Below are 19,272 nucleotides of genomic sequence, written 5' to 3' on the forward strand. Positions count from 1 at the left end.
CCCTGCTCGCAGCAACTAGAGAAAGCCCCTGTGCAGCAATGAAGACCCAATGCAGTCAATAAGTAAAATAAATAAATAAATTTATTTAAAAAAAAAACTGTCATTAATATTCTCCCAGAAATAAAAGAAAATATATCCATAAAATAAGATTAGGATGCTTTTAATAAGGAGCATTCAGAGCAAAAAGAGGTCTTAAAATTAGATATGTGATGCATAAATATTAGAACACTGGGAAAAAAGAAATTCTAAAAACTTTCAGAGGATAAAAACAGTTGTGTGCAAAAAAATTAAAAAAATCAAAATTGCATCAGCCTTCTCAAAGACAAAAGTGGAAACATGAAGAGAATGGAACAACGACTTCAAAAATTCTGCAGGAAATGGATTCCAACACAGAATTAATTTCAAATCCAGCTAATCATCAATTAAGTATGAGGGTAGAATAAAGATGCTTTCAGAAATGTAAGATGTCAAAACATGTATCCCATGCATGTTTCTCAGGAAGCTACTGGAGGAGGTATTCCTCCAGAATGGGTATGTGAAACAAGTCAATCAGATTCTGGAACAGGAAACTCAACCCAAGTGAGATGAGGAAATTCCCAAAGGGATGGTGAAAGGAGACCCTAGCTAGGCAACAAGCCTGGGAAGAGACAGAGAATGAGAGAACTTCAAGAAATTTACAGTAGAGAGTTTCCCAAAGAGACAAAATTGATGATGTATCACATGGCTCAAATAGATGTATAAAGGATATTCAAACGATTGCAGAAAGTTTGGGTATAAATTAAAGATAAATGTATTTTTAAAACTAAAATGAAAAAGGAGTAACTCCAGTGAGAGCAAAAAGATGTGCAATAGTTTTAAACAAAGTCAACATGGTCATAATCATAAAAATATAATATTGATCTTAGTAAAATTATGTATAAGTTAATCAGAAAGACAGGAGGAATGGAAGACTGCTTGACGAATTAATAAAAAAAGATAAATCTTCAATTTCCATGATAAAATATGAATAGATAGTTCCCCAAACTAAAAACAAACAAAAAACAAGAAATGGCAGTAAAACATGTTATTTAATAAGCTTTTTAGAGCTACTTGTGTCTTAATCAACAGCAACAATTTGGAGAGAAGCATGAATTACTTCAATAAAAAATAAAATTTTAAAAGACTCACACCTACCTACAAAGAAATGAGAAATAAACTGGCAACACTGGATACTAGAATACCAAGTTGCAATACCTTCAAAGGTCAAGGAAAAATAATTTTCAACCTAGAATTTTATACCTATATGAGTTAGCAAATATGGTGAGAAGAAAAAGTTTTCCGCTATCTATGGATTCAGAAAGTTTACATTCAGTCATCTCAGATGAAAACCTCAACAAAACAAAAAAGAAATGCAAGAAAGAAAATGACATAAGATCCAAGAAACCATGGCAACTGAGTACTACCTAAAAGATGAAAAGAAAACCGAAGATGGAAATCCATTGTTCTTTGGCAATTGAGATATTCTTTTCCCACTAGCTAGTGCTGAGAGACACGGTATTACAGTGTTTTTATAGCAGAAAGAAAACTTGGCAATGAAGAATATTTTAATATTCTAAATGTTATTTTTATTTGGGTTTAAATTTTCAAAATCATTCTACAGATAAATCAGGGAATGCTTCTAGTTAAAGATCATATTGTAAATGTTATAAACCTTGATCATAAAAAATAAAAATAAAACTTTTTTTAAAAGCAGGAAATTGAAGGGATGGTGGTTAAGGTACTTATATACTAAGTTCCTCATCTTCCATAGCTGAGAATTAAAAGGTGCCATCAGCTGTGAATTATGAACTATGAATCATAAATACTTTATTTAAATTATAAAGGAAAGCACCAGGAGATATAAACAAAAGCAGTTAAAAGTAGTACTAGTATTCCCTTTGAGAAAGGGAATCAGTGGTAGGGAGAGATGACAAGTATCTTTTTCATTTTATATATATTTTTTCCTTGAAAATTCCTTGAATATTTTTACTATGCTGCTATAGTCTGAATGTCTGCGTCCCCTCCCCCCAGACTCATATGTTGAAATCCTAACCCTTAAAGGCATAGTATTAGTAGGTGGGGCCTTTGGGAAGGGATTAGGTCATTAGGGGTGGAGCCCTCATGAATGGGATTAGCACTCCTACAAAAGAGACCCCACAGAGCTCCCTAGCCTCTTCCCTGTGAGGACACAGTGAGAAGTCTGCCATCCAGAAAGGGCCCTCACCAGACCATCACTGCACCCTGGTCTTGGACTTCTAGCTTCCAGAACTATGAGAAATAAATTTCTGTTGTTTATAAACTACCCAGTCTGCGGTATTTTGTTATAGCAGCCTGAACAGACTAAGACATATGTCTAAATAAAGATTTAACTTTTATAAAAGACTAGCTGAAAATGAGAAAATAAAATGAAGGTGAGCCTTCACCACAGGGAATTGGTAGCACCTCCTCCAAAGGGTTGTAATGTGTCCATGCAATGGAATGCTGGCGGACGCTGGAAGGACAGAAGGGGAGCTCAAGGCCGTCATAAAAGGATGTCCACAGTGTGATGTCGGTGAAAATGTTTTTCATTCATTTACTCAGTATTAATCAAGGGACTCTGATGGGCCTAGAACTGTGTTAAGTGATGGATGTACAGTTTTTACAGGACTGACAGTCTGGTGGGGAAGATAAGCTTATAAATAAATGTATAGTTACATTAGGACTTCTGTACAGAGCCTGAGTCCTAAGCAAAGGCTTCTCCGTGGCAGAAAGTACACATGTAATGTGATGACTTCTGTGTTAAAATATTATATAAATATAAAAGTATGCATTATGGCTGCAGGTTTACGCATACATAGAAAGTAGACTGGAAAGATACACACCCAGAGGTCAGACTAGGGAGCAGTAGGTGGAGGAGGGGAAAGAGTTTCATTTTGGACTTCCTTATTTTATAATGTAAACATTAAAAACAACACAAATTCAAGGTTAACATAAGCAGAATTTGGTCAAGAAAGTAGACAATTGAGCAATATGCCATTCATCACTTCTGGAAGAAAAAATTAAAACATTCTTTCCATGGATAGAAAGTTGTTAGTATTACTCTCCTACAAAAAGGAAGAATGCTATTATTTAGCCAACACGGCTTTCTTATTTAGCCAACAGGGCTTTCTGGGGCATTAATTTAGAGCCCTTTAAGAGTACTGAATTACTCCGGCATTGATGCTTATTTCGGTATCATAGGCCTTGTGCTTCAATTAAGAAACTTTTTTGTGAGCCAACTCAGTATTTGGCAAGTCTTGAAACTCTAATCATTCAATTCACTTAGATTCAACAAACTTTTCACAAGTGTCGGTGCGACTGGACCTTTGCTAGGACCTGAGGGTCACAAAGATGAGTAAGAGAGAAAAGCAGCTCACGGGAAATTCACAGGGGAATCTCAGTGTCTGTACAGCATCCCCTCTAGAGAGCCCTGGGATGCCCTCACAGTTAGCCTCTGGTTCTCTTCCTCTCATTTCTGTATCAAGTTACTAGGTTATTTTTCAAGGTAGCCAGGAGTCCTATGGCTCTTTTGGTTAATGGAGATTTGAAATGTGGCCTTGGAAGCATAAGGCATAGTTTGATACTGTGCTCTTCTCTGGCGAATGAGATCAACAACTGAAATGAGAGTTATGAGGTGCCTAGGACCTGGCTGGAACCCCGTGTGCGGTACCAGTGCACAGTTTTGCCTTCTCATTCCCAGCTGGATGTGCAGTCTCCATACACCAACTCTGCGTAGGTGGAATATTGGCTTTACCTCCTTGAGGCTATATTTTGCCCTGATTTGAATGCAGCTGCAGATAGATCTCTATCAGGTGACTCTGGGCAGCTTTAATTGCTCTTACACAGCTCCCTGTCACTGGAGACCAAAAATATCCAGCACCCCAGTGTTTGTACCTTTTTATAGCCCTCAAGGTACCATTTATTAGTTTCTAGGTTTACATGTCTCTCTTCCCCCTTTGGAATGTGAGTTCCATGAGGGTAGGGAAACTGTCTTACTGTTTTTGGTCTCCTAAGTACAGTACAAAGTTTCTGGAAATAAATTTTTGATTAAGAAGTGCTTTTGATTAAGAAGTATTTAATGAGGACTCTGGTGGTCCAGTGGTTAGGACTCCAGGCTCTCACTGCTTGTGGGCATGGGTTCAATCCCTGGTTGGGGAACTAAGTTTCTGCAAACCACACAGCATGGCCAAAAGAAAAAAAAAAAAAGTGTTTAATGAATTAAAAAAAAATAAGATTACTTAGGGGACCGTTTACCCTGCATGTATAATACGAAATATTTCTTGTTTCCATACACACCTTCTTCCTCAAAGTACTGAATCTTTGACTCAGTATTTGAAGAGCATCTGTGAGAATCTAGCCCTGATTATAGGAGCAACATGTACTGATTTCTTTTTATTCCAGACCACATGCTACGTGTGTGTGTGCTGATGCACATTTTGTTATTTTATCTTCACAACAATCCATTCGTCAGTTACCATTTATAACCACTGCACACAGTGAAGAATCCAGGCCTAGAAGTAACATGTCCTATTTCAAGACACAGCTAATAAAGGGTAGGCACGGGATTTGAAACCACAGCCTTCTGTCTTTAGAACCCATATTTAGTCACTGCATTACACAAAAGGTGGCGTTTTCTGGACTGTGATAGCAAACAGTAAAGAAATGTATTAATCTCGCAAAGTGGTGGAGACAGGCGGAGCCTTTCAGAAAGGTGTGGCTATGTCTGGAATGCTAATCTCTGGGGCTGGTAGAAGCTTATTCTACCCACGTAGAATAAGAAGTAACATGGAATTCCTCTGCTTCAATAAGAATAATGAACTTGAAAAATCATTCCATTATGTTTCTCAAGCAGCATTTAGTCACTTATCACTTATTTACATCTCGGGAATAAGTGCAACTCATTTTGTAATTTGTACAAATATGCATAATGAACTACTTACAATAGTTAGAGCCATGATTGTACCATGTAATTATAGCATAATTTTTTTAATAAGCATTGATAAAATTAATCTTTTGGGTTTTTTTCATAATGCCTTTTAAAAAAATCCCAACGTTTAATTATTAGTATTTTCCTTTCTTTCTGTCTAACATTTTTAGTAAAACCTCTTCCCCTTCCCATGGAAGTGTTTTTAAAGCTTCAGAAAGGCCTGGGTTTACATCTTGGTTCTGCCGCTCTAGTTGTGTAACATTGGACATGTTCTTTAACCTCCCTAAGTTTCAGATATCCATACATAAAGCAGGAAAAAGGTGTCCTAACTTGCCAAGTTCTTTGAGAAGAAGTGATAAAATATACGAAGCCCCTTACACAGGGACCTAGTACTGATAATTACTGGAACCTTGCAATGGTGATAAGGAAGATGGTGATGACATCAACAACCTTTATTAAGTGCTGACTCTTTGCCAGGCACTTTTCTGAGTGCTTGATATGAATAAACTCACTTACTCCATAAAGGGCGGTGGTCAGGAGTCCCTGTAGCAGTAGTGCTCAGTTTGAGGACTGTATCCCATGCCACCATTTCCCTATGGAAACACAGTGATGGAAAGTTTTAAAAGTCACTGTAGCTCCTTGGTATTTACCCAAAGGAACTGAAAACTTAGGTTGACATGAAAACCTGCATGTGAATGTTTTAAACAACTCTATTCATAACTGCAAAAACTTAGAAGCAACCAAGATGTTCTTCAGTAGGTGAATGGATAAACAAGCTGTGGTACATCTATGCAATAAACTATTTTTCAGCAATTAAAAACAAAAAAGAACCATCAAGCCACAAAAAGACATGCAGGAACCTGAAATACATACTGTGAACTAAAAGAAGTCAATCTGAAAAGGTTATATATTGTATGATTCCAACTACGTGACATTCTGGAAAAGGCAAAACTATGGACAGAGTAAAAAAGATCAGTGGTTGCCAAAGGTCCAGGAGGAGAGAGGGAAGGAAGGATGCATAAGTGGAGCATAAGGGATTTTTAAGACAGTAAAACTACAGTTGACCCTTGAACAACACGAGTTTGAACTACACAGGTCCATTTATACGCAGATTTTTTTTTCCATAATAAATACTATGGTACTGCACGATCAGAGGTTGTGGAAGTGCAGATACACCCTTGAGATGTGGAAGTGCAGACACAGAGGAACTGCATACACAGGGGGCTGACATAAGTGATATGCAGACATTCAAGTATGCAGGGGCATCATGTCCCTAATCCCAGGGTTGTTCAAGGGTCAACAGTATTCTGTACCATACTGTCTGTAATGGCAGTTGCATGGAATTATACATTTGTCAAAACCTGTTAGGGAACCACTGACCAAAACCACCCACCTTGGCCAGGCATGGTGATAACCACTTGCCTGAGTTGTCTCACAACAGGAGGTCCTGGCGAGGAACAGGCGGCTGCTGCCGAACACTAACCGGGAGAATTCAGGAGGGGCCGAAAGGAAGGAGGAGACGTCAGCTCACAGTATGTCTTGACAACCTCCCAGAAACCTTCATGCTGGAATCCACCTTGGCTGAGAGATGCTCGCGCCACCAGGAAGGACCCTGACTCAGACCAAATATGGGCCAAGCAGCATGACTGGCCAGAGACAACCTGGAAACTAACCCCATTACCATAAACCTTGAGACTGTGAGCCACGTGGCAGAGCCGTTCTCCTGGGGTCCCCTACCCTGCTGCTCTCCACCCAGGCGCCCCTTCCTGATAAAGTCTTTTGCTTTGTTAGCATGTGTGCCTCCTTGGACAATTCATTTCCAAGTGTTAGACAAGAGCCCTGGAAGGGGTCGTCCTTCCTGCAACAAACCCGCTGAATGTACGAAGAGGGACCTTGAATGTAAACTACGGACTTTAGTCAATAATAATGTATCAATATTAATATTAAATCATCAATTGTAACACATGCACCACACTAAAGCAAGATGTTACTAGAAGAAACTATGTATTTGGGGGGTGTGGAGAGTAGTGTATGGGAATTCTGTACTTTCTGCTCAATTTTTCTGTAAACCTAAAACTGCTCTGAAAGTAAAGTGTTAATTTGTAAAAACATAGATTGTACACTTAAAAGTTATACTAGAGTTCTTTCAGGGAATTAATACAATTTTTTTTCCTGAAAAAAAAAAAGTCTTTGTAAAAAAACTAAAAGTTGGGAACTGTCTTACTTAAAAAAAGGTTAGATGTAATTGGGTTTATTACTATCTCATTGCTGCTGCTTTTTCACACACAGGGAAAGGGAGAGGAGTGGAGGGAAGGGGAAGGGAGTGGAGGGGAGGGGAGGGGAGGGGAGGGGAGGGGAGGGGAGGGAAAGTTATTCAAAGACTAAATAAAGGAAACCGACCTTGAATGCCCACCTTCCCCAGACCGAGCAGTCTTGGGCAGAAAGGAATCTCAGTGATTCCTAAGGTATGGTCCTGCAGCCCAGCAGCTTCCCCTGGGCCTCCTTAGAAATGCAAATTCTCAGGTCCACCCAGACCTGCTGACTCAGGGGGCGGGGCCCAGCAATCTGTGCTTTCCCTGCAGGTGAGTGTGATGCTTCCTGAAGTTCCACAGCTACAGCTGGAAGTCTGTGCATCTCCGTCCTTTTAACAGACACGTTAACTCACAAGCAAAAGTCTCCCATGTTTAATAAGGGGGCTTCAGCACAAGACTGACACTGGGGCGAGGCAGGTGAGGTGCCAAAACATGCAGTAATCAAGACAGATAATACTTTGATGCAAAGTTTAAAAAAGTCATAATTAATGCAAAAAAATGTACGATGAACAAAATACCAAAATTTTCAATAAAGACAGGATCAGTGTGACTGATCTTCCCTTTCGCCTCAGGCTGCACGATGGCTCCAAGGGCACTGCTTCAGCCAGGGGTGGGGGTGGGGGTGGGGGTGGGAGGGGAGGTGGGGGGGTTGCGGGGGCTCAGGGCTACCTTCACTGAGGCCAGTTCCACTCCTTTCTCCTGACTGATGTACAGACCCTGTGTCACACCTTCCTCCTTCAGTCACTGCCTCCCCATGGCCTGTTTAGACCTCCCTTCACTACACCCATTAAAAAAATGATACTGATTGAGTGTAAAATGTTAGCATTTCCAAAGAAATTAAATAAACACTGTTCTCCAGAAGCTTCCTGTTTCTGTGGGAGACTGAGTTTACACACAGAAATAAATAGCAGAGAACCCATAAACATTACCTCTACATTCAAGCAACAGCAGTGCTGAGGGTTTAGATTCTGGGGAATCACCAGGGAGAAGAGTGAAATGAGCTCGATGAGGTTCATTTGATAACTTCATGAAAGTGCCGTATGAACGGCACGTCACCGCCAGACGGTTAGCTGTGGCTATTCTCCTCCTGGGAGATATCAGCTCCAAGCCACGTTTGGAAGGAAGTGAGGTCTACAGACTTGGCTGAGGGGTTAGAGAAGAAACAGAAGAAGAAACAAGAAAACGGGAGAGTGTGGGAAATGAAAAATAGATTTGCTTGGCTCCAGGAGGAATATGGAAACAGGGCATGTAACTATTCTTTTTCAAATTCTTTTCCCATTTAGGTTGTTACATAATATTGAACACAACACTGTTAATCAAGTATATTCCAATATAAAATAAAAAGTTAAAAAAAAAAATAAAGGCTTTATCCAATTGCAATTAAAAACAAAAGCAGAAGGAAAGACGGAAAGAAAACAGGCCAAAGAGGTAAAGCAGGTATCAGAGAGAAAAGGCAAAGTGGGGCAAAGTGTGTGGGGAGGGAGGCAGAGCCTGTGAAAAAGCATCGCTCAGCCAAGCCTCACCTGGGGTCTGGAAGCTAAGACACTGGATGTCCTGATTCAAGTTAGAAGCGGCAGATCATTAAAAGAAGCAAATGACATTAAAACTGAATTAAATGATCATTGTTAATTTCAAGCGAAGGGAGACTTCAGTATGATTCAGACTTGTGCTCTGAAGCGGTGGGTGTGCAGGACTTCCAGAGCAATTATTTTTTTTAAAGAATTGAAAACAAAATGAATGGAAGCTCTGTTTGGGAGCCCTGACCGATCCCTGGACCCCTGAGTCATTCTGAACGGAGGCTCAGCAACAGCATGACTGTGGGAATCTACTACCCTGGCGACTGTGTCAGGGCTGATTTTTGCAAACTCTTTTCTTTCTGGAGAAACATATTTGTCTTTCTCAGTAATTGTTGCCGAAGACCTGCAGCTGAGACCCACACTGGCTACAGGAGCCAGAGCAGGACAAGGCTCAGCAGGTTATAGGAACGAGGGCTCCGGCTCCAGCTGGGAAAGCAGAGAAACAGGAATCAGGCTGGGCAAGGTAAAGCTCATCTTTAACCTGTTGCTAAGAAGTAAACTGCCAGCAGCACTAGGGTCAAGTTAAACTTGAATGGCAACGTCATTGCTTTTTGGAAGTGAGAAGGAAAGGCGCTCCTCACGGTTATCGGCATAGCTTATAAGAACCAGAATTATTTAAGATCGATTTCCCAAGGACAGCCCATTAGGAATTTCATGCAGAGGTGAAGGCACTGGAACAGAGCCTAGAAGAGTATGATTATTTACCGGGATCAGTGTTCGTCTATCACCTCTGTTTAACAAATTGTCTAACCAGAGACATCACTTAGACTAGAAGCAAGAAAGTGTGGGATGGCCCCTGCCAAGCATGGACTTTGTGGAACAGGAAAGTGGAGTGAATGAGCTCCGACAGGCTGGTGCTCACTGTCCCAGCCCATCACAGCTAGTGACATGTGGGTTGTTCTGGTCAGAAGAGTCTTCATACAGGAGGTCAACACTGGCTAACTGGGTCCAGGAGAAGAATCCACTGGCCAGAACTGAACTGAAGCCCAGATCTGCATCTGAGAAGGTAATGACCCTGGGACCATGCCGAGGGAGGAAAAAAACACAGGTTCTGAGAGGCCTGGAGAATTCTACCAGCCTAGAGGCCATGCCCACTTTAGGGTTGAAGTGAAGGAAAGAAATTCAAGGCTCAGATCCTACAAATTATATCAATAGGTAAGATAATGATTTTCCTAAAATAAAAAAAAAGTTTCCTTCCTCCGCCCTTAGAGTTGAATAATGGTCTCCTTTGAAAATACTAACTCATCTCTGATAAATTACAAGTAAATGATTTTTGTCACTACTTGAAAATGAAGACAAGGCCAAAAAGTCAAGATCTTTGCATTAGAGACTGAAGAGTTCAAGATTCTGGAGTTATCCAGTGACGTGATGAAATCAGTCTTCAATGAGAAAGATCTGAACAGCACTGCATAGGATGCATTAGAAAAGAAGATTAGAGATGGAAAGCGTGGTATTTCAGGCTGTTGAAATCATGTAAAATCTAAAGTAGTAATTGCTAGGACTTGATGGTAATAGTATAAAGGGACAAATCTCTAAGCAAAGAAAAAAGTGCAGAGCTGCAAGTAGGTAGAAAAACAGGAGAGATGGCTCTATGTCCTCTGAAGGGGGGGATGAGAAGAATGTTGGAGCTCTTTTTTTAAAAAATATTTATTTATTTAGTTAGTTGGTTGGTTGCACCGGGTCTTAGTTGTGGCAGGCTGGCTCCTTAGTTGCGGCTGCAGGGCTCCTTAGTTGTGGATCACCAGCTCTTTAGTTGTGGCATGCAAACTCTTAGTTGCAGCATGTGGGATCTAGTTCCCTGACAAGGGAGCAAACCCAGGTCCCCTGTATTGGGTGCGTGCAGTCTTATCCACTGCGCCACCAGAGAAGTCCCATGAATGTTGGAGCTCTCTACAGCAACGAGGAAACTGGCTGGAGTGACTGTTTGGGGGAGGGGGTGGGGGGAGATAATGAATCATTTCAATGTTAGATTTTAGGATAAGTGAAACACCATACTTTGTAGGCAACCAGAGCTATGGAAACGGAGAGAGAGTGAGAGGTTAAATAAAATTTAGAAAAGAATATAACTGTCTTGAAACTATGTGCATAGTGGTGGAGCAAAGAACCAGAAGCACAACAATTATATTAACAACACTGGTAATTACAACTTCCACTACTTACGAAAGAGCTACTATGTTCTAGCCATTGTCCCAGCCATTTTACCTGTTTTATCTCTAGACACTATGAAATAGATTTGGTTGTTCTATTATAGATGGGAAACTGAGGCTCCAAGAGATTAGGAGACTTACTTAAGGTTACACACATTGAAGGACTAGGACTAGATTTCTATCAACTTCCAATCTAGTCTCTCCCCATAGCCTGTTTCCTTTCATAGATGAGGATTCAGTCCCCTTATCATAAAATGCCTGCGGTGGAGCTATGAAAATATGGACATCATGGGAGTGCTATTGGAATGACTTTAAACAGGAGAGAGTAAAGGAAATCAGGCTGGGCGCAACAGATGCACAGGTGTGGTATAGAAGGTGCACAAGAAATTTGTCGTGTTCTCCTAGGATGACGGAAAGTCAGCAAGGGAAGTATCTTCTCCCTTGTCCTAAACGTGACACAGCACAAAGACAGAACTTTGAAACAGAATTTGGTTTTGAAACACTTAATTGCCTCCACCACTGATACAAAGGGAAAGAAGAGATTGAGACAACTGCTTTATTTTTTTTAGTTAATTAATAAATTTATTTTTATTTATTGGCTGCATTGGGTCTTTGTTGCTGCATGCTCTAGTTGCGGCGAGGGAGGCTACTCTTTGTTGGGGTGCTCGGGCTTCTCCCTTTTGTAGCTTCTCTTATTGCGGAGCATGGGCTCTAGGTGTGTGGGCTCAGTAGTTGTGGCTCACAGGCTTAGTCGCTCCGTGGCATGTGGGATCTTCCCTGACCAGGGATCGAACCCGTGTCTCCTGCATTGGCAGGCAAATTCTTAACCACTGTGCTACCAGGGAAACCCAAGACAACTGCTTTAGAGAGAAGCAGAAGTTCTAGGTGGGAGCTGAGCGGAGAGAACTGAGAGCTATACAGCTTCACTGATAAACTCCCAGGACACTGTCCACATCCACACCAGTAACAAGCCCCCCGGGTCCTCCTTTCCTCCCTTTGGTCCCATATGTTCCAAAACCAAATGTAAGTGGCTTTTATACTATTTTCCTAATATTGAATGTAATAATTATATGTAAGTTTTGAAGCCAAATGATAAGATCCTTAAACTGATGCCATTTAATAAGCATTTATTAATCCATCAACATGTGCTAATCTCCAATAGACACCAAGATATGGAGATAAAGTGGACATTTCCTGCCTTCCAGAAACTTATCATCTTTACATAGGCAACAGTAAATCATATGACGTGATGAAGGCTATGGAAGTATGAACCAATTATTCTGGGCATAAAAAAAGAAGAATAGAAAAGAAAAGAAAATCTTTGCCTGGAATGGCCAGACAGAATCTCATCAGGAGATAATGTTTGTTCTGGGCCTTGAAAGGTGAGTACAAAATTTCTGAGATGCTCAAGGACATACAGGACAAATGGAGTATTTTAATTGGGGTAGAAATGGAGGCTGGAGTAATTGACCAGACTAGAACTGGGCCCAGGGAAATAACCCACAACCTAATGGATGTGTATAAAGGAGCCTGAGGGATGGGTACCTTTTTGCTGTCATGATATGGAACACGGTCCCATCAATTGAGGAGGGTGGGGATCAACAGAAGAGCCCAGGCAGCGGGGAGGGTCTGAAATCTGAGGGTAAGCAGAGCCGTGATTCCAGGGCTCTCTTTCTGGCTCTGTGAGCCCAGGCATGGGAAAGACTCTGACAAAGGCTTAGTCACGAGCTCAACACAGAGTACAGTCCCTCTCAGTGTTGGAGAGCATAAGAAGCCGAGGTCCATGCAGAATGGTCTTGGCCATCCCGTGATGAACAGACTGCCAATGCCTAGAATACAGCCCGAGAACATCGGATACCAGGTCTGGGGCAATAAAATTAACCTGTGACCCCATCCAGCCAGAATAAGCTAGTTCTGATTATCTTTACTATTTCTCCAAATTACTACTACAATGATTTATAGGAGATAAGTATTCAATATGTATTTTCTGAACAACTACATGAAATGTGGTTTTCTGCTATGCTAAACTTGTTTTGTTTCTATTTCCTGCAGGACTACAGGCTACATTATCATCACCATCAATCATCATCATAATCATCTTACTAGCTACCAATTATGGTGGATTTACCATGCGCCAGATGCAATGCTGAGAGCTGGGGATCTCTAATCCTCAGACAATCCTACAAGGTTATTAGCCCCATTTTACAGATAGAGAAATTCAACTTCAGAAAGATTATAGATTTTGCCCAAACTTGTATACAGCTAATAAGTGGTGAAATAATGGGACATCAAAGCTGTGTTCTATCCAGTATCAAAATAGCACACTTTGATGGTAAATAAGTCATATTTATAAAAAATTTGGTAAATTAAAAGGAAGCAGTCATTCTGTTCAGTTGGTATTGTGAGAATGAAACAGGTAAGTGAATTTTCCAAAGGTTTTATTAAATTATATATACAGAAAAGTAAACAATTTGATGAATTCTTACCAGCTGACAACGCTGATTTTTCACATTTTGGTTGGATGTATTCAAGTTTCATGAATATAGCACAAAAACCTCATTTTCTTTGTCCATTACAGCCTTCTTACAAATAAGAGGGAAGATGTAAGTTTCCAATCGATAGTCTTGTATGATTTTACTCTAAAATTTACCAACAGATTTCTGGGGCCATAACTCAAGTGTCTGGTCTATTTTTTCTGCCCTTCACATGTTTAAAAATTCTAATTAGTTAAAACATGCAATCAACACCATCACCAAGAACTTCTACACTGACATGAAGAGATTTTATTCCACTATATTGAAATTATCTTTCTCAAAGAAATATGTCAATTTTCTCCACTGTCTCCTAAAGAAACGCAACTCCCCTGAATTCCACTCTGAGTGCTTCAGAAGTTAGAGATCTGGGGGAACCCGAGTCACCCCATTTATTCTCATCATATAAAACTGTGAAATGTAGCAAGGAAGCTACATCTGACTGGCAAAGAGCCTTGCAACATGCCATTTTTAAAGTGCTCCTGTCTGTCAGGGCAGATGAATCATGATTCCCTACCCCCAGTAGCTAAGCCTGCCCCCTCTCATGGAGGTGCCAGCTGCTGCCTGTTCACCAGCAACAGCTCTGTCACTTTTACTTTGCATCCTAATTAAGAAGACATCGAGAGACACATGGAAGAGCAGGTACCAGAAGGACTGTGCTATCTGTCATACTGTCCTCCAGATGTTCTAAGGATGCCTTTGAACGTGGATGCAGGAGACATGCAGAAAGAACGCTAGCACGTGACACCTTGCTGGGACTGTTTTTGAAGAGAGACAAATTAACAACCCAACAGCTGCTAATGGGAACCTTTAGCTGGAGAATTTGCTGTGAAAAGTATTTACCCACTCTTGGAGGAATTCGTACTGATAAGTACCTTAGTTATGCTTCCTATTTTTGTTCTAAAATGCACAATTTATCCTTCCTAAATCAGTTGCCTTCTAAGACTAAAAGAGCTCATTAAGAGCAGAAAGATATACCAGCAATTAAAAAAATTATTCTGTAAGCTTATGAAAGTCTACAACAGGAATCACTTCCCAGAAATGTTTTTAAAACTTCCCAAATATTTGACTGGTAGCTGCTGGTATTGTATTACAGGGGAAATGAAAACAGATAGTTTTGAATACTGGCGCTAAATAAAATGAACTTCCTGGTTGGATATGTGGCTAATTCACTTTTTAAAAAATACTGGGCTTGCATGTAAATCAATGAAGTTAGAACACACCCTCACACCATACACAAAAATAAACTCAAAATGGCTTAAAGACTTCAATATAAGACATGACACCATAAAACTCCTCGAAGAGAACACAGGCAAAACATTCTCTGACATAACATGTATCAATGTTTTCTTAGGTCAGTCTCCCAAGGCAATAGAAATAAAAGCAAAAATAAACAAATGGGACTTATTCAAACTTATAAACTTTTGCACAGCAAAGAAAACCATAAACAAAAAGAAAAGATAACCTACAGACTGGGAGAAAATACTTGCAAGTGAAGTGATAAGGGCTTATTTACAAAATATACAAACAGCTCATACAACTTAATAACAAAAAAATAAACAACCCAATCAAAAAATGGGAAAAAGACCTAAATGGACATTTCTCCAAAGAAGGCATACAGATGGTCAACAGGCACATGCAAAGATGTTCGTCATCACTAATTGTCAGAGAAATGCTCATCAAAACCACAAGGAGGTACCACCTCACACCAGTCAGAATGGCCGTCATTAAAAGGTCTACAAATAGCAAATGCTGGTGAGGGTATGCAGAATAGGAAATCCTCCTACACTGTTAGTGAGAATGTAAATTGGTGAAGCCACTATGCAGAACAGTATGGAGGGTCCTCAAAAAACTAAAAATAGAGTTGCCATTTGATCCAGCAATCCCTCTCCTGGACATATACATCCAAACAAAACTATAATTTGAAATGATACATGCACCCCTATGTTTATAGCAGCACTATTTACAATACTAGCCAAGACATGGAAACAACCTAACTGTCCAATGACAGATGAATGGATAAAGAAGAGATGGTATATGTACACACACACACACACACACAATGAAATACTACTCAGCCATAAAAAAGAATAAAATAATGCATTTGCAGCAACCTGGATGGACCTAGAAGTTATCACAATAAGTGAAGTCAGTCAGAAAGCGAAAGACAAATACCATATGATATCACTTATATGTGGAATCTAAAAGATGATATAAATAAACCTATCTATGAAATACAAACAGACTCACAGACATAGAGAACAGACTGTGGTTGCCAAAGGGGAGGGAGGATAGGGGAGGGATGGATTGGCAGTTGGGAATTAGCAGATGCAAACTATTATATATAGGATGGATAAACAACAAGGTCCTACCGTATAGCACAGGGAACTATATTCAATATCCTGTAATAAACCATAATGGAAAAGAATATGAAAAAAAAGGTATTGGGCTTACAGTACTGTGCCTCTATACCCTTCTCCAGAGGCTCTTTATACAAGTTTTTGCTTTGGGTACATGTGACTTACAGAAATAAAATAAGAAAGAAAAGGATACCTTAAATTTTCAGTAAACCTTAAATTTTCTTTTGGCAGCAGGTCTCATCTATGAGGGGGCCAGACTTTATTATAACTATGGGGTACGAGTGTTCTATTTGCTCTAAAGTGTAAGATGAAATTAAAAGGTATGCTTTTCATAAGGAAAGTGATCTTGAGCAAATTTCAATCAGTGTTGATCCCATCCCCTGAAGAGAAAGACTAATTAATAAAATGGTCTTTTAAATAGAAACTCTGTCAATTCTGTCCAGCTTCATTATTCTAATGATCCTTTTCTCCACCCCCAAAGAAAAATGAACAATTTTTACTAATTTTCATAAATACTGTACCATGCAATCAGGAACTAATTAATTTAGAGCTCTTCATTGGTAATGGGGATGAAGTTCCTTAATGAACAGCCTCCCTTTAATTCAATGATGAGACAACTATTACTGAAATATTTATTGATATAAAATTACATCAGAGAAAGAAAAGGAAGCAATTTTTTAAAAACTTATTCTAATCTGGAATAAGGTACAGCTGATTGCTTGTCCTTTTTATCACCAAAGTAATGAATTTCTAAAGAAGACTAGAACTTTAAGAAAATATTCCTAAATATGATTTTTGTTAGAAATAACAGTCAAGTTTCTATGCATTACATTAAATGCACTATATTAAAAGATACGGAGTAATACAAGTAAAAGAAGATTTTGCCTCAAGAAAATTATCATCTAATTCAGATTTTCTCAACAGCAGCACTATTGATATTTTGGAATGGATAATTCTTTGTTGTGAGGGCTGTTCTGTGCATTGTAGAGTGTTCAAAAGCATCCCTGGCTTGTACCAAGACAATAACACTACCCCTCATTCCACTAAAACAACCAAAAACCTTTCGGACATTACCATATGTCCCCTGGAAAGTAAAATCACCTCCAGCAGAGAACTGACTAATGGAAGGATCTAAAGCTCAAAATCTTCAAGCTCATAGTTTGCATAAGTGGGATGCAATGATAGACCAAATAACAGCTCAGCATCAAGCGAAGCATCTAAAGAGCTAGATAATTTGTGATCTAGTGAATATGAGTTTTGACTGTAAAGTCAGATGGCTTAGGTTTAAATCTTGGCTCTACCTTTTTCTAATGTAGGCAGGTTACCTGTCTCCTCTAAGCTTCAGTCCCCTCCTCTACAAAATAGGGATAATAGCAGAATTTACACCTAGGGTTGTTTTGAGGATGGGACAAAATAAAGCAGAGAAGGATCTGGAATGATTCATATCACCTATTATTATCATAAAAGGCATTCAAATTTTTGTTGAATTGGATATACTAGACCTATGAATATTTATCCATTATTTGAGTAGACATTAACAAGTGTAAAATAACTATGAATGAGTATTTTAGTGCTAATGGAAAATGTAAGCATTTATCACACATTGGTATAGTGCTACTTACATTTTAAATAATATGCTTTATAGCAAACGACATACATGCCTAATATCATGAGTTTTTCCTTTAAAGGGCACACTGACCCAGGAATAATTAATCCAGAATGATCAAAATTGAGACATATCCTACAAAAGTTACTAAAGTTCAAAAACAAGCCAAAAATTTGGGGGATAGTCAGGCAAAAAAAAAAACCCAGGAATATATGAAGAGGGGAAAAAACAAGGCTGATCTCAGATTTCTCCATAGAATCCAATGCCAAAAACAAGTAAATCAATAGGGAAGATTTTCAAAGAAATCATTGTGAACTTAGGAATTTATATTCAATCAGGCTATCCTTCAAGTTGTATAAAAGCTTCAGTCAAACCACTTAAAACTATGCAAAAATTCAGGGAATATTGCCATGATCCCTTTGTGAGAAACTGCTGGATGATAAGTTTCATCCAACCAAAATATAGCTGGGGAAAGTACAGCAAGAAAAATGATGGTGAACATTGAATGTATTTCATTGTAAACCAAAGAAATACTATTTCAACATGGAACCCACTAACAAAAATTTGGAGAGAATTGTGAAGGAAGGTGATAAGTGTTTTGAATACCTCATCTTTAATATTGAATACCTGGAAATGAAAGGATCTCAAAGGCAACAAAGTCAAATAATGTAGTTTCAACATACTTAGGAGTACAAATGGAAACATTAAGAAAACTAATTTTATTGACTGAAATAAATTGATCAAGTAAAAGAGGAGCAGGAGAAGGAACAGAGAATATGTTCATTTCAGTATTGTATATACTAGGAAACTAATAAGTATAGTCTAAAAACATGGAGGAACTAAAGATATTACATAAAAACATAATGAAAAGGTAATTAGAACAAAAATGCAGTCTTCTTAATATCAGAAAAACTACACACAGGCAAACAATGAAAAAAAAAAACCACAAAGTGAAGGACTCTTTAAAAGTGAAAATATTACATGAACCAATATAGCAGAATCAAGATCAAACATACCTGTCTTATCAACATATCTAAATGGCCCACGCCAATTAAAAGAGAAAAACTGAATCACACATAACCCAATCCTACATATATATGAAAACTAAACTAAGGTGCTTTAGAAAGTGAAAGTAACGAGCTAGGCAGCATTATAAAAAGCAAAAGCAAATAAACAGAAAGTGGGGCTTAAAGTTTTCACAACAGGCAACATGGAATCCAAAGCAAAAAGCATTAAACAAAGACAAAGAAACCTATTTATGATGAGAAAATGTAAAATTTACATTGAAGATACAATTGCCAAAATATTTCTACACCAAATAATATAGCAGCATTATAATGAGAACAGAAATAATAGGAAATTAGAAGATAAATACTTAGAAACACATTAATAGTAAGAGATTTGAAGTTACTTTTCTCAGTCCATTGACAAATTGTGTAGAGGAAAAATAAGTAAAGTTACAGAAGAATAAAATAAAAATTAACAACAGCAACCTGACTGATAAGCACCCTGAAAATTGAGAAAATACCTTTGTTTCCTATAAACATAAACATTCACAAAAATTAACAACATATTAGACCACCAAAATAAACCTGTAAATCCAAAAAGTTGAAATCATAATGCCATTAAAATGAAAATTCTATCTAGAGATAGTAAAACTCTCCCTTAAACAATGCTTGAGTAAAATAGGAACTAAAAAGCAAAATTTCCAAGCTTCTAGAAAACAATGGTTATGATAATCCAACAAATAAAGCTAAATGAGATATAGGCAACACA

The 19,272-nt window shown here is 38.8% G+C and overlaps 1 protein-coding gene across 1 annotated transcript in view; it reads left to right on the plus strand.

Moving 5' to 3' along the window:
- Positions 1-19,272, plus strand: part of LOC130854914 (ferritin light chain-like) — a 139,000-nt gene that overhangs the window by 46,804 nt on the left and 72,924 nt on the right. The window contains exons 2-3 of the mRNA XM_057737770.1: positions 6,405-6,495; positions 9,179-9,315. Coding sequence (XP_057593753.1) covers positions 6,405-6,495; positions 9,179-9,315 — 228 coding nt within the window. The remainder of the gene's footprint in view (positions 1-6,404; positions 6,496-9,178; positions 9,316-19,272) is intronic.

Source organism: Hippopotamus amphibius, chromosome 6, assembly GCF_030028045.1.
Source record: "Hippopotamus amphibius kiboko isolate mHipAmp2 chromosome 6, mHipAmp2.hap2, whole genome shotgun sequence".
Classification (NCBI taxonomy): Eukaryota; Metazoa; Chordata; class Mammalia; order Artiodactyla; family Hippopotamidae; genus Hippopotamus; species Hippopotamus amphibius.